The sequence below is a fragment of the Podarcis muralis genome, chromosome 2, assembly GCF_964188315.1.
Source record: "Podarcis muralis chromosome 2, rPodMur119.hap1.1, whole genome shotgun sequence".
Lineage (NCBI taxonomy): Eukaryota > Metazoa > Chordata > Lepidosauria > Squamata > Lacertidae > Podarcis > Podarcis muralis.
Window position 1 is genome coordinate 3,289,667 of NC_135656.1, and position 16,805 is coordinate 3,306,471.

At 42.8% G+C, this 16,805-nt stretch overlaps 1 protein-coding gene across 8 annotated transcripts in view; it reads right to left on the reverse strand.

Annotated features, from left to right (window-relative positions):
- The window catches only part of SPRYD3 (SPRY domain containing 3), a 43,576-nt gene that overhangs the window by 14,083 nt on the left and 12,688 nt on the right, over positions 1–16,805 (reverse strand). For 7 of the 8 annotated variants that reach the window (XM_028721252.2, XM_028721256.2, XM_028721253.2 and 4 more), the window contains exon 7: positions 657–806. The exons of the other annotated variant lie outside the window; for it this stretch is intronic. In XM_028721252.2, coding sequence (XP_028577085.2) covers positions 657–806 — 150 coding nt within the window. The remainder of the gene's footprint in view (positions 1–656; positions 807–16,805) is intronic. 8 annotated transcript variants of the gene reach the window in all.

Below are 16,805 nucleotides of genomic sequence, written 5' to 3' on the forward strand. Positions count from 1 at the left end.
TGGCAACACACAAAACTGCCAGGGGCGCCACAAGCACTTGTTTGATATCATGTGGCTTTTTGCACTGAGGAATGTCCCTAAAAGGAGGAGGCTAGCTTAGAGATCTAACTCTTCCCTCATTTATGCAAAGATGAGTTTGCAGGAAAATGCCACCATACCTGTGCAATACGACCATGACACCAAGACTGTGCGAAATGGCTTCTATGTGGCAGCTGGAACATGTAGAGCGCCTCACCACACCGTATTGCATGCATAATTTCTATCAGCCGCTGTGTCATTCCACCTCACAAAGAAGCCTCAAACAGACCAAGTTAAAGCCAGCGTTCACGTGCACCCAGTGAGGTATCTGCTTCAGTTTTTTTCTAACTTCCAACCATTCTTTGTTTTGCAAAAGACACCAGGCACTGCAGAGCTCTTTCCTGGGACTATGTTAGAACTAATATTTTTTCTAGTTCCAGCCTGGTGTCATACTGTAACCTCATTCACATAAGACTATGTGCAAGTGGAAATTTCCCATTGAACATGCAAGTAATCATGCATGCTACACCATTCTTAAGCAGTCCCCAGCCAAATGAGATGGCATCCTGAGCAGTGCATTTGAAGGGGCTCTATTAAGCACACAACACAGCACACTCTTTCCCCCACCACAGTTTTACCTTTCGAGCCAAGCCCAGTGCAATGTAGCATTTCTCTCCTGGATCTACGATCTCAACTTCAAAGTAGTGACTCCTGGTACTTAGTGGCTGCCGAGCTTGGGCTAGACCCACGTCAATTATGCTCTTCCCCTTCCCCACGTACTCCAGGAGCTGCAGAGAAAAGGATGACACAATGATCAGCTGTCCAGATCAGACCTGACAGTCCATCAAGCCCAATGTTGTTTTCCAGGAGGATCACAAGCAAGGCATGTTAATACCCATCCACTTGTTAGTTAGCACCCTCCACTCCAATCATTTGGCAGATTCTGATGTTGCCTTAAAAAGTGTGGGGGAATGCAGTGAAAATCTGCACTTTTCATTTCTGGGAACAGAAACCACATTTTCACAGCTGATGATAATCATCCTGAATATAGCATCATGTTTCCAAACAATTATCATGGATACACGAAAAGAATAACAAAAGGGGTGTCATTCAGCTAAGCTAATTCCACAGAACGGAGAAAGGAATGCAAGTTGGTCGGCAATGGAGAGAGAACTATGAGGAGCACAAGTTACTGGTTGAATGGCTGCATGATAGATAGCTAGTTGGTGTGCCTTTAAAACATGTACAAGCAGTTAAAGACAAACCAATGTGTGAAACCATGATATGGAAAATCCTATCCCTACATATACTGTATATCCACTTCTGGGCATAAGCACCTTAAACATGCAAGACCACTTTTCTTCAACAAGTTGAAATATATCCAGATGAGGCAGCCTTTTTTTCCTCCTCAAATTTTAGACATATGAACAACAAATGGATTTTAATTCTACATTGTAGCTGTTTTAATTGTGGTACTTTTTATAAACTGCCCTGCTGAAGAGTGGGATATTAGTTCAATCAATCAATCAATCAATCAATCAATCAATAAAGTGGGAGTCCAAGACATGCAGTTGGCAAACATCCTCATCTTATTTTGCAAGCCTCCAGTATTCAAGGTATTTCAGTACTTTAGGAGATCAACATTAAAGAAAAACACTGAAATGTTTTTAATATAGAAAACATACAATTATGTTTATAGCCACAAAGATATTCCATTGTTCATAAATCTGGAAATCCAGCAATACCCTACCCTGAATCTGGCATTACAGGTGGAAAAAAATCAAGGATGAATGGAATCATTTTGAAAACAAAGATATGCCATAAGGAAGCAATGCCATGAGCAGCAAAATTGTGAAATTAGATAACATAAGGAAAATAAATCATTATGCATTCCTTATTTTAGCATATTGTGCTAGAGAACTAACATTGTTATTTAACATATACAGATACAGTAAAAGCAAACCATATTTTAATAAACAAGACCACCTTCTCCCCTTTTTCTACCCAAACCTTGTCTGCCAGGTACATTTCAAACTTTCGTACACCAGTTTTCAAAGCAGAGTCTTCTGCACAGGTTTCAAAAGTGCTACAAGTGCTAAAAGGGAATAACTTTTTTCACATATCTTCTCATTTTGCATAATTTATTCTGCATGTGCAGTGAGCGGCAAGGAGGCAAGATGAGCAGTGAAGATCGTGCTCAGTTGCCTCCAGTGTTCCTCTACCACTTCAATTTTTAGCAGAGAAGGAAACAAAGAGTTGAACTGAGAAAATATATGGTTGCACTGAATTCCAGGATATCATGCACCCCCTGGTATAATTGACACTGCCAGATGTTCCATCATCAAGCTAACACTGTTCTACTAGGAGTTCTATAGCTGTAGTTGCAGCTATGATGGGATCAACAGCTACTGCAAACTTGCATGAAGTATCTTAGTCCCAAGGGCATGGGTGTGCATGCACACAGACACCCCTCATGAAGCACAACCACATATTGAACTAATCTTTCCTGGCTCCTACAGCCCTGTGGAAAAACAGACCATTGACCCTTTCCACTAGCTTTCTGCACTGCTGCCATAGGATTCCAAGAAGCACTCATCCATCTAAGCACAAAGCAAACATTTCAAGCAGCTAGAACAGGAAGCAGCTCGACATAAGGAGTGACCTACTCTGACAACGATCTATCCTGGAGGAAGAACAACTCTTAAATGTGATGTTCTTGTGCAAGTTTCAGATGATGTTATTGTTATTAGTAGTTTTATTGAAGGTGGCTTTATGTATAATTTAAATAAAACAATTTAACAATAAAAAGAGATGCCAAAACCAGACTGGGGGAGTGAGAATTCAAATGAGAGGGATGGGAAGCACAGGAAATTCAACCTTGGTCTGACTTGGCTATTGATACTGAACTAATGTTCTTGTTCTACATTTCCCTTCCAGATGGTACATATTACTGAGTGATTGGGAAAGTGCCTCTTATGGATGCATCTTGTCTGGATTAAATACAAGCATCTAGCTTATTCCTTCATCTATACATGACTAGTCTTAACTGCTGGTGCTGACTTCTCTTCAAGCCAGTGGACAATTTTAGGGTGCTATTCAGCTTTCTGGGCAAGTGACTAGCACTGCACATATGAACTGCATTTAGGGACCATGTTTAGCTCCATGTCCCAATAATACAGCTAGTATACTGGTAGTGAGGTTTTTAGTACAATAGTCATTCTTATGCATACATCTCCCTATAGAAGGGGGGGCGCGGGTGGTGCTGTGGGTTAAACCCCAGAGCCTAGGACTTGCAGATCAGAAGGTCGGCAATTCGAATCCCCGCAATGGGGTGAGCTACCGTTGCTTGGTCCCTGCTCCTGCCAACCTAGCAGTTCGAAAGCAAGTCAAAGTGCAAGCAGATAAATAGGTACCGCTCCGGCAGGAAGGTAAACGGCATTTCCGTGTGCTGCTCTGGTTCGCCAGAAGCGGCTTAGTCATGCTGGCCACATGACCCGGAAGCTGTACGCTGACTCCCTCAGCCAATAAAACGAGATGAGCGCTGCAACCCCAAAGTTGGCCACAACTGGACCTAATGGTCAGGGGTCCCTTTACCTTTACCCTATAGAACAGAGGTGGCCAATGTGGTGTCCTCAAGATGTTGTTAGACTACAACTCCAAACATCCCTGACTATTGGCTAAGTCTTTAGGGTCATCCTAAAAACCATGTTTCAGTTCTGGATCTAGGTATGTAATGCAAATAAAGGTGAACTTATTTTCTGCCCTTTAAATTATACTTCAAAATCTGCCCCAGTGGCAGGCCATCTACCATTCCATAATGGGCCAGCCCCAAATCAATCAATGAGAAAGTACATGGGACCATTGGTCTGCTGAAACTAAGCAGGTCTGGTCTCAAGAACCATACGTATGTCACTTTAAGTTCCTTGGCAAGATGAAAAGCGGGATATAAATTTGAGAAAATAAGTAAGATGACCAACTAGGGCAGGAACAGGCATATATCCAGGAGCCCCTTTGGCTATAGGCAAAAGAGCAGACAAAGAGGGTAAATATGCAAGGTGTGTTTACACCTAGCCCTGATGAATCACTTGCTTTTAGAAAGCACCTTAATCCCCTTTTAATGGCAGGCCTTTTAAGAACTTCATTCAGTCATCAAAAGTACAGAAGGCCTGAAACAGGAACAGGCTTGGGCCAGGCAGCCCCACCCCACCTGATCTTCATGGCCCCAAGCTTCTATTTTGTGTTGCCCTGCCACCCTAGCGCTGTGCTGAAATATGTCATCCAGTTTCTCAAAGGTTTTCTTCCCTTGCAAAAGAGGCTTCAGCTTTTTTCTGCCTCGTTCTCAGGACACTTCAGAATTTCTTTAGGATTTTGGTGGGAGTGCAGTCTTAAGCTTATTGTTGTGAGGTGGCCAAGACTGGGGTGGGGTGGGGGTATTTCTTCCCAGTAAACAATTATCCAGCACTCTGTAGCCCCCCTGACTGGCTGCGCTTTCTCTCACCTGAAAAAGCCCTGGGGCAGGCAGGAGTTGCCTGATGAGGGCTTTCCCTGGGCCCTAACTGAAGCACAGGCATTTGAGAAGCTTGCCAGGTGCAGAATACGGTAGAGATGATTTGTAGAATGAAATAAATTTGTTTAGTCGTTTAGTCGTGTCCGACTCTTCGTGACCCCATGGACCAGAACACGCCAGAATGAAATAAATGGCACAGATGAAAACCTGTTGTACACCTCATGTTTGACTGTTTCTGAGTTTAGATAACAAATGGGGTACCGCAATGCTCTCTACATGAGGTGTCCCTTGAAGACACCTTATACTCTGGAAGCTGCAGCTAGAGCAGAATGTGGCTTAGCAGCTGCTGAGTGGAGCAGCTTAAAATGCTGCAAACTACTGAGCCCTTTCAAGGTGTTGGTCTTCATGTTTAAAGTTCTAAACTGCATGTGGCCCAAGTACTTAAAGAGGAGCCTCTTCCAGTACTAGCAATTCTGTACCTTCAGATCTGTGATGGAGGCCCTGTTCATGGTACAGCTAGCAGGCACAGGACAGAGTCTTCTTTGTGGTGGCTCCTGAGTTGTGGAACTCCCTCCCATAAAAGTCCATCTCCCACTCAACCTGTCACTAATCAAACATATTTCTGAGACACACCTTTGTAGAAGGGGGTTGTTATCAATCTGATATCCCTTACCTACTGTAGCTATCCAAGAATTTTTAGTGATATATTACTGTTATTGTTGTTTAAAGTTGTTCTGATTTATTATAATGATTGTATTGTATTTTATTATATGCCATCCTGGGCTCCTTTCAGAAGGAAGGGCAGGATACAAATAACAACAATCCTACTGGTACTGTTGATACAGTCACTGTGCATATGTTTCTGGAAGCGGGAAGGAAAAATGACCTGGTGTCAACACACACTATATGAAGCGGACCTGGACAGAGACATGGGCTGATAAGGTGCCCTTCTCACAGAAAAACCTATGAAGATGAATGGCGTCTCCACAAATGTGACATGCAAGTATAGACTTTTGAACCTGACACAAGATTAAACATCCTGGGAGTCTGAGTTTTTATCTTATTTTTTTAAAGTTTCTAGCCCCTATCATGTTGAAAATAAAACTTTAGACCATATAAAGGCAATGTCTGTTGTCATGAGGTGTGTTTTGAAGAGGTGAAGTGATTCAGCCTCTGTATAGTTTCCCTTCTTTCATTATAACCAGAATGGAAATTGTACCAAATCAGCCAGAAAACTGAGAATTTGCATAGTCTGTTCAGGTCACAGAACTTCACTTTCCTGGCAGGTTTAAGGATTTTTTCCTGAAAAACAGGATTCTAAAAAGGCATCCGGGGTGAAGGATTTCATTAATATTTCAAGAAAACATATGAAAGAGCCAGCAAGTTCCCAGCGGCCTGAAGAAGAACAGACTGTTAAGCAACACTGTCATGCCTTTCATAGCAGCACAATAAGCAGAAGTTCACTAGGCAATGTTTCCCAGTCTTCTTTTCCTCATGAAAAGCTGCACCTGTAAATTATTTGTCATGCAGCTGTTAAAGGCGCAGATATAAGCTCCCTAGAAAAAAAGGGTGGCAATTCCACCAAAAACGGCCAGCTGCCACCTTGGTGCAACAGGCCAGCACAAAGCCTGGATGGTGACTGGCCCTTTAGGAAACAGTTTCCATGCTGGCTTTCCTGAAAAGACTAACCGAATGCCTGAGGCTGCTGACTTCTGCAGTCAAGATCTGGTGATGTTGACTTTTACCTCAGGGCTTACTTGCTGGGGACAGAAAACTCAGGCTCATGAAAAGAACTAATGCTGCTGGATTTCTTCAGTCAGAAACACACTGAAGTGGGACGTAATGCAATATACAGGAGAAAATGCTTTTTTTAAAATCCAGAGGAAATTCCTAGCTGAGAATAGTGTTGTTCAATGACCCCACCAAGTACAAATTCAAAAGCTAGTTAACAAAAAAAAAGGGAAAAAGGAAAGAAAAAAGAGACAGACTTCTAATACTACAGGAGGGTGACCATAGGAAAATAGATGGCCTCGGGCTACTGCAACTCAGACATCCAAAATTCCAAGACAACCAGTTTTGAAAAAACAGACACACACTCACTTTCAAGAGACGCACAGCAAATCCAGGCCTACCTCCCACTCTGCCAGCGTGCCGAAAACCCACGCCCAGCCTTTGAAGAGTGGGCTTTTAATAAACAAAATATTAAATTGTCCAAAGGAAGAATGCAAGTTATGCATTTTATTTTTCCATCAGGCCAGGGAAAGAGCCAGGAAAGAGAGGGAGTTTATGTGGGTGAATTTGGCACTGCAATTCAAAGGACAGAAAGAGGAAAGAGGTTGTCCTGGAAGGATCCAGCAGTCCTCAACCCGTTTGGCTGGGTCCAAACACAGGATAAGCAGTGCTGTGCATCTTTTGAAAGTTCAGGGCTTCATCTCAGAGGACTGCTTCACACACTAGAACAAGAGGAAAGGAACGCTTCTGCAAATCACTTCTGTGGTCTGAAAATGTCTCATCTAAACACCCTTAACTAATTCCAAATCACCATAAGCAATACATGCTTTTGGTGTTGCTCCGCAATCAGGATGGTGTGGGTTTATACATTGCTAAAGCTGCATTGTGGGAAGTTTCCATGGATGGTTTTTGTCTATCCAGGATCAGAGTGGAGAATTCTCCCACAGCCTAGAATGGCTAACAATTCTTCCACCTATGCTCAATTCTCCCCCCCCCCCCAATACATTTCTCAGCTAAAAATAAAGTACAGTGGTACCTCGCAAGACGAATGCCTCGCAAGACAAAAAACTCGCAAGACGAAAGGGTTTTTGGTTTTTTGAGTTGCTTCGCAAGACGATTTTCCCTATGGGCTTGCTTCGCAAGACAGAAACGTCTTGCAAATTTGTTTCCTTTTTCTTAAAACCGTTAATACAGTTGTGACTTGACTTCAAGGAGCAATTCATAGCACGCGGTGTGGTAGCCTTTTTTGAGGTTTTTTGAAGACTTTGGTGATTTTTGAAGCTTTTCCAAAACTTTTCCGACACCGTGCTTCGCAAGACGAAAAAATAGCAAGACGAAAAAACTCGCAGAACGAATTAATTTCATCTTGCGAGGCACCACTGTACAATTATCTGAGGGCACATGAGATACCTTCCCCTTAAATCAACAGTGCAAAGGCTATGTAAGTACCAGAATACAGCATTTTGGGGGAGAGTTCTGCAGTCACAAAAAATTAAGCTTACTCAGAAGAAAAGGCAATCATCCATTTTAACCATGAAAAAGGAACCTAAATCTTGAATGGCAGAAGACCATAGGAGTGAAAACAGCTGCATAAAGTGGGGAAAGGCAAGGGATTATTTGGAAATAAGAGAGGAAATGTAAATGGTTGGCTTCCCTGTTCTTGCAGGGAGCGGGGGGAGCTGTCTGGGTCAGGGAAGGTCCACATCTCAGACTGGGACAGGGGATAGGCATGTAGAAAACAAGGGCTTATGTAAGGCCTCTGTGGGCAATGGCTTCCATTTCAGGCATAGGGTTAAGAATGTGCAAACAACTCTGCTGGATCATACCACAGGTCCACCTAAGTCCAACATTCTTTCTCCCAGCCAAATATCTTTGAGAAGCTCAGACTGGGGCATAATGGAAATATAGTGGCACTCTGTCTGTTCCTAGTATCTGGTAAGTTGAGGATATACTAGTTCTGAACATGGGAGGATCCGTTATTAACCACCCCAACCACTTGTGAAGCTACACACAAAAAGGATTTGTTGAGCCATCAGAGGCCCGTCTCTCCTTTAACACTTAGCCCAAAGTTGCACCTCCACCAGACTCACAATTATGAAAAAGAAATTCCACCCAGAGCCCTTCCTGATGGCATTTTACTTCAGACCATAGTTTATAAGGGGAAGCTTCCAGCAGATGAAGGCAACAACATGTTGGCCAAGCAAGGAGAGCATCCAAGACAAACAGGTGAACCTCTTAGATAAGCAGATGTAGGCCCCGCTCTTTCTGCTGGTCACATGAGCCGTATGCTCAGCCAACAACAGCTGAAGGAACTTAAAACTGGTAGCACATTCCAGATTTAGGCAGAGCAGAGTCTACAGGGCAGGCTGAGAAAAATTCGTCCTTAATGAACCCCAAGTTAATTCCAGCAAAGGCCATTTTGTGGTGGGGTAGATGGAAGCAAGGAATCCTGAATAAGACAGGCCCAGCTCCAAGCCAATGCACCATATATTATGGTGTTGCTGAATGGAAAGTCTTCCATAATCAAATATGCAGAGTTTGGAGTTACACCTAACTGTTTAAAGCCAACTTACCATCCCCATAGTCCTGACCCTCCATATCAAGACCATTGATCTGCGCAACAAATGTAAGCTTGTGAGACTTATTCTGCTGAGTCACCTAGGTGAATCCAATTATTTCTATTCACCTTTGTAAGAAGGAAGCTATTCTTCTCTGTGGCTGCCATCACCTCATAAATGACAAACGTCAAACCTCAATCCAGTGCAAAATGTTTCAAAGAACACACCAAACACAAAAATATTGTACTTCCACCAGACCTCTGAGAATCAGAGGTATTGTTAAAAGAAAAATAAAGAAGTTTCTAGTTATTATTCCAGATTAGAATTTTAAGAGGTATGGGTATGCTAAAGCACCAATGACAGAGGAGAAGCGCACAACACTTTGTGCCTGCTCTCATGAATGCCAACAACTTTCCCCACTGCAATTCCTGGCACAGGTGGTGCTCTGCCAAATAAACTACAACCGTCTAATGCAGTGCGCATCCGCAGTCACATGTTTGCTTTAAATATTATATTGCTTAATCTTTTCTTCTGTGTGTGTGAACATTTGACATTTTCAATCACAGGATTTTGTTTTTGTTTTTTACTTCCTTGAGTCGGTTTAGCCAACAATGGTGGGAAAACCAGAATGCTGGTGATATTAAGAGTTGTTACACTGAAGGTCAAAGGGCCTGGGGAACCCTGTCAAAAGGTCCAGTGCACATCGGACCAAAAATTGTCCCGACGCTAGTCTTTCTTCTGGAGACACATTTTATTTTTTAAAAAAGCAACTGAGTAATAACTTTAAAGGCAAATGGATCACTGAATTATTTTGTAGTACCAGGCTCCGCAAAAGTAGAAGGATTAGTCTTCCTGATGTGCACAGCAAAAGGGCATTTGTCAGTGAATGTACTCAAAGACCCCAGGGGCTGATATGAAGGAGGAGTTGAAGGATGGACCATTAATTCTTGGGTCAATATACAGTCCAAACAGCAGTAATAACAACAAAAATCCTGGAGGGAGTCTTAGCCAAACTGATGCCAATTCCAACTGTGGTGGTGCTGGGAGGCAGTCTAAACAAAGCAACAGATAGATAATAGTGGAGCCTGACTGACGATAGTGGGGCCTGAATGACAATCAGGACAGCTCAAGAGATAAAGGGGGGGACAACAATTGGGTAGGAGCACAGCACAGTTGGTATTTTGCTATATCTAAGCACCCCAGTCTCAGCAATCTTGCAACTCAAATGACAGGAAGAATTCCAAAGAACTTCCAAATAAACTAAGAAGACTGATTTAGGATAGCTATGTATCAACGTCTCATTAGGGCAAGTACTGGAGCATATTGCTGGTTTGAAGCTACACCCAATAGCATTAGATAGCTAGGATAGCTCAGTCAGCAGAGCATGAGACCTTAATCTCAGGGTTGTGGGTTTGAGCCCCAAATTGGGCAAAAAGATTCCTGTACTGCAGGGGGTTGGACTAGATGATCCTCATGGTCCCTTTCAACTCTACAATTCTTTGATTCTCTTTGACTCTCAGGGACCATTATTCCCAAAGACTTGAAACTACAACCCTGTTCTGAGAGCACTGAAAGCAGAGCTCAGAACTGGAGGCAACCATAGCTCACTTGCTTGGGATGAATAGTAGTTATCAAAATGGTAACCACTATTCTGAAAGAGGAAAATTTGTAATATGACAAGAACATCAGAACACCTATATTCATCAAAGCTGTTAGTTTTCTGTTGCAACATAAAATAACAAAACTACTTTAAATAAAAAACCAGAATACCCTCAGTTATTAGAACCCCAGGAATCAGCTGAACTTCAGAGTATCAGGCAATGCTAACACAGTTTTTTAAAAAATTATTTAATCATTTTTTCAACAACCACAAAAGACACATACAACAAAAACCATAATAACACTAATAACACAATTTGACAATTCAGATTTGAATACTGATATACCTATGACTACACCTTTTTAACAATATTTCCCCACCTCTCCTCCCCCTACTTCCCACCACTGTCCCCCTTATCACTTAAATATTCCTTCCAAATTTCTTCATATTTATCCATTCTTAATTTGCGTTGACATGGAATTCGTTCGTATGTAGCTAGTCTGTCCATATTATCAATCCATGTGCTCAATGGAATCTTTTTGCGGCTCTTCCAGTTCATCAATGCTAACACAGTTAACAACCTGTCCCCAGCGACCAGTTCAGTGTCTCTGGCCCAATTCCCATATGTGGTTAGATATATCCCCCAACCCTTATCAGAAGATGCTACACAACTGAATATCTGAACTGCCTCTGCACTGACCACAGGTGGTTGCTTAGTTACATCTCTTTAGCCCTAAACCACTTGGGACCACTTGGTATCTTAAGGACAGCTTTCTCCTACATAAGCCTGCCTCCACATTAAAATATCCCTCAGAGGTCCCTATTCTTGTCCTACCACAGTAGAAGCAAGATAGACAGCCAACAGAAACAAAGAGGTTCTTGGTGGTAGCCCCTCCAACACACATACACGCTTTGGAATTCTGTCCCCAGGAAGGTTTGCAAGATGAACACATGTGCTTTAATTTCTGCTGGGGAAACAAAGTGGGAGATAATCACAGTTCCCTGTATTTGGTCCCAGTTGTCCAGCTGCTGCATTTTCTACCAGTTCCCTGGTGTACAGTTTGAAAAGATTAAGTTAACAACACAATTCTAACTACTGTATTGGCCCGAATATAAGCCACACCTTCAAATAAGCTGCACCGTTAAAACTCAAGAGGGGGAAAGAAAAAAAGACAATACCCGAATATAAGTCGCTCCCTTAAAATTCTTCAAGCACTCACACCCATAAATGGCGAGTGTAGAAGAAAATCCTACAGGTACCATTCCCCCGTGCTCCTGGGCTGCTACCTTGGGGCGGTGGAGCAGCGCTGCCTTGCTAGCAGCCTTTCCCACCCCCCCTTCGTTCCGACGTCTCGGGGGAGGCTTGGGAGCAGCGGGTGAGAAGGGCGCCATTGCTCTGCGCTCCCAGGCTGCATCCTTGGGGGAGGGGAGCCACGCCGCTTTGCCAGCAGCGTAAGGTCATGAATATAAGCTGCACTTTAACTTTTCACAGTTGGAATTGGGGGGGGGGGGGTATGGCTCACATTTGGGCCAATACAGTATGTCTACTCAGAAATAAGTCATACTGAATTACATAGGGCTTATTAAGTGGTGTTAGGATTGTAGCCTAACTTATCAAAGTTCATGAAGAAAGCATTACCTGTTGTGCAGGAGGTCCATCCCGACCATTCTGGGAGGTCTTTTTTTTTGGGGGGGGGGGGGGGACGAGAAACTTTCTTTCCATGAACTTCCTTAACTTATTTAAGGATCCAAGCCAGTTTATGTGAACATTAAAATGCACTCCAATTTCTCTTGGATAGAAGGACCAAGCATATAGAATAAAGGCACTCAGTGTGGTGGTCATGACTCAACAAACATTTTTCATGTGTTAGTATCTATTTTATCGCTGCTTCTGTACTGTTCAAGAGATTAGGGGGAGGAAGACAAGGAGGAAGAACGCAAGCCAAAAGCATCAAGGCATTTTAAAATACGAAGGGCGACAGATCCCATTAACATGGCCACACCCTGCCTTTCCCCTTCCAGCTCTGTCTAACAGAAGAGTACAATGTTCAGATATTTGTGGTATAATGCAGCAGCCAGACAGTATACAGGATAGAGTTGGAAACAGCAGACAACCCAGAGTCTTGGTTGGGGCAAATACATCAACCAAAGCAATATTGGCTTTAAGGGGCTGACCTCCAGTCACCGTTTTAATCTGCTGGTGGAACAGCTGGCTCTCTTTCATGAAAAGGTCTGGAATGTCTCTTTGGCATGTCCTCAGATGTTCTCTACTGAAGAACACCAGATGAGAGCCTGGGACAGCATCTTGTTACAAAGGAAGCTGTGAAGCTTCTTCATTTCCAGATAACAGCTTTGGGGGCCTCTATAATTTAAGCCTCGGGGCAGAGCACATGCTTTTGTCACCATGAAGCCTCCTGGAGGTACACAGCCCAACCTGGCTGTAACATTCATCATTACTCACTGTGCAAACTTTGCCTTCAGGGTGTGAGTCTCCACCCCTCTGTGTTCCAGGCTGACATGAGGGGCGGGGAGTGTGTTAAGATCCAAAATGTAATGGCATCCATTCATGTGGCAGTGACCTGCATGTGCTACAGCTGGAAAGGGGAGTAACTTGCCACAGGAAGGCCTTTTTTGGTGGCATCACTCAACCACTACTTGTCATGACTGTCAAGTAAGTTTTAATCCTACATGTTTGGAGGGCTTTAACAGCAGGCTATCTTACATGAATTTGTGGCTCTTAGTATTGATGTTTGTGTAATACCTCCATATCAGAGGTAACATGCCTCTAAATACCAGTGGCGTGTCCTGTTTACAAGATTGCAAGGGGCATTTGGCTGGCCACTGTGAGACCAGGGTGCTAGATGAGATGAACTTTTGGTCTGATCTACAAGGCTCCTATGTTCTTATGCTAGGGTAGCAGTGGCCAACCTTTTGGATTCATGAGCACATTTGAAATATTGAGTGTACTGTGGGCATCACCTTGAGATGACTCCTTCACTCTCCTCACAAACCTGTATGGCCACTCATGTTCTTTGCTTTGCAGTGGTCTGGAAGACCCTTCCTCCATGAGTAGCACACATCCCAGGACATTCACTTGCATACACATAAATCTTTGTACCCTGGGGCCATTAGGAGAGTTATTAAATGCAGGTTGGCATCAAGCTACTTGCTATGAGTATTTTAAAAAAGAATTTCCCTGCGTCTTGCAGAAGTCAATCTTATCACCTGCTTCCAATGTCTGGGGACATATGTGATCAAATTCTTGGGTGCAAGGCTACACATGGAAACAAATGAGCTTCCGGAAAGACCACCTTAAGAGGCAAACTGCCAACAGTCCTTTGCAAAAGAGTTAGCAATACAATAAATCTACACCCTATTAGATTTTTTTTAAAAAAACTTTCATTACAGAGGAAACTGTCTGAACAATGTTCTTCTGTTAACCACACCTTGGATTAAGATTTAATGGTGGTGCTGGGGGCCAGATGCAGCCTGCCTGCCACTAGTTTATCATCTCTGATTCAACAGAAAAGAAAAGCTTTTGAAGAGATCCTGCAGAAGGGGCCTAAAGAGGGCAGGGATACAGGAAGTGGGCAACACACAGCCTTCAACAGAACCTTTTGAAAGTGTCACACAAACAAAAAGTAGTATAGAAACTTGCAGATTTATAGAACTCTGGTTTCCTAAAGATCAGCCCACAAGACAAGAATCCTCAGTGTGTGTTATTTCCATAATGCATTCCCTGTCTCACTAGAAGTAATGCAGATGCTATATCTGCAAAAAAACCAAAACCCTGCATTGCACAATGGTGGGGGGAAAGGCTTTATAAATTTTGGAATTTTGCCAACATGCATAAACTTATCAAGCAAGTTCAAGAAGCATGAAAACTTGAGAAATTAATGTCCATCAATCATTTGTGTAAGCAGATATTGATGCCTAAGATAGAAATGGAAAAGGTTTCTTATATTGCTTAATTTATGGACTCTGCATTACATTAATATTGCATTAAAGCATTCCATGTTAGAGATAAAAAGGCTTTTTTGGTGTTTCTCTTATTACCTTGAGAATTTTAAGTGATGATTTCCTAGTGAGTCCCAGAATTATGGTTTATCATATATGATGCAATTTGCAATTGTAGTATTCCTGTTTCTCCAGCACATGCTTGATATATATCAAACACATCACTTTCTGAAATTGTTCAATAAAACATAATTTTAAAGGGGGGAAGGAAATATACTTTATGCACATAATGCATGTTATCCACCAGCTCCCCAACCATGACTTATTTCCAAGGATAAGAATGCTATCAAGGTCAGAAGAACTTGGTGTTCTGAATGCATAGAAGACTGCAGGATTCAGTAATACACACTGGGCTGCTGAAGGGTGTGTGGGTGCCAAATGGCTCCCTTACGGCTGCTATGGGAAGGACAGAAGGAGATCAATTTTAAAATTATAGATGGCCCTTCCCCCACCCACCCCAAGTTATATTCTATTAACAACAACAGCATTAGGCAACAGGGCAACTTTAGCAGGCAAGATAAGCAAATCTATCACTGGAAGCTTTCACAAATGAAGCTGAGTGAACATCTGGCCCAGATGGTTCAAGGCCAAGAGTGACAATGGTCAACACTGACAGCCATGCAAGAAACATTCCAGGGTGAGACAATCGTTTTCTGCACCACTGCAAAAACACAGAAGCTTGCTCTAGTTAACTCCTGAGGACTCCAGTTTCTGGCATCCAGCAGAAAACAAGTCTGTATGATTCTAGCCCTCGTGTTGTTGGGAAAGAGATTTGAACGCAAGAGCAGTGACTGAAATATGCTGATAAACCCAACTCACATGAACATCAATATCCAGGACTAGGTGTGTGCTACAATTCTTTATGGAATGGAAAGGAAATGCATATTGTTGGACACAGGGTTCAACTCACAACTAGAGCTTACAGCGGCTGGAATGTGAGAGGAAGACTTAATGTTTTTCCCCACCAATGGAAATCTGTAACTCCTTGCCATTCCTCACTACTCGCAAAACCAGTAGCATTTTATAAAATAGTAATATCCATGCAGAGGTTCTCCATTTGCAAAAACCACACCAGTTGCACAAGTCAGCTTTCCCTGGTGCTTATGCACATTAATTTTTGTGGCCAGAGTAGACATGGCCCTACCAATATCCCATGTGAGACTTGGGGAGCGTCAAGTTTGTGTGCTGGTAATATTACATTTTTATCCCACCCTTCTTCTAAGGAACTCAGTGTGAGGATCATAAGCCTCTGTCCCATTTTAGTCTGGCAACAAGCTTGTGGGGTATGTTAGGCTGAGTGAAGGGAACTAGGTCAAGGTCACCCAGTGAACTTTTTATCTGAGTTGAGATTCAAACTAGTGTCATAGAGCAAGATTCTAGGTGGCACAACACCAAATCAACTAGTAACTGATCCGAGGCTTCAGGTTCTTAAATAGCCATTTGAAAATGACTCCAGTACAAAACTTTGATATAATGCCTGTTTGGCACCCAAGGCCACCTCTTCATCCTAGGAACATTCAGTGAACTCAAAGGCACATACTGCAAGATTATTTCAGCCTAATTCTCACAAAGTGATTTTAATAGATACAATAAATAAAATCCTCTGCACACCCCCAAGATTCTGTTTTCTATATACAGGGAAATATTTGTTTTTAAAAACTTTTTTTTTGTATGGAGGTAGACTGGATCATACAGATCTACATCACACCAACAGTCAGGTTTGCCACCACAATGAGAGCTAGGCCTTCATTTGTTGAACAGCAATAAGAAAGCCAGATGAGAAATTCTGGGAGAAAATAATAGCACAATCAGCATTAGCAAGGGATTAAACCAAAACTTCTTCACCAAAGCCTCCTTTTGCAGCAGTAGAACCAACAACAGACAATGTGCATATTCGCGTCACAAGGAGTCACCACCACTTAGCACAGGGGCAGAGCATCTTTGGCCCTCCAGATGTTGCTGGACTACAACTCTCATCTTCCCTGACCACTGGACTATGCTGAGTAGAGATTAAAGAAGCTGGGAGTCCAACAACATATGGGAGAACCACGGGCTCCTCACCCTGACTTAGTACAACAGGCTGCAGCATTACATCTGGGAGGTGCCCAGCCAAAAACAAAGTGAAAGAATGTGGTGTGAACACAAGGAACAGGAGCTTTGAAAGCAGAGCTCCCAGAATGGGTCAGAATATATGAAGGGGAGAGTGTTACTGAGCATATGAGGCATGTGCTCAAAGTATTGTTGAGTAGACAGTTGGACCCCACTTCCCAAAAAACTAGGACTAAAAAACACATCTCACTTTAGACATAAGGCTGTATTCTTCCTAACCCGCTGCCCTGAGGGAGGGAAGGCTGGTGTACTCTGCCCAGCCCTT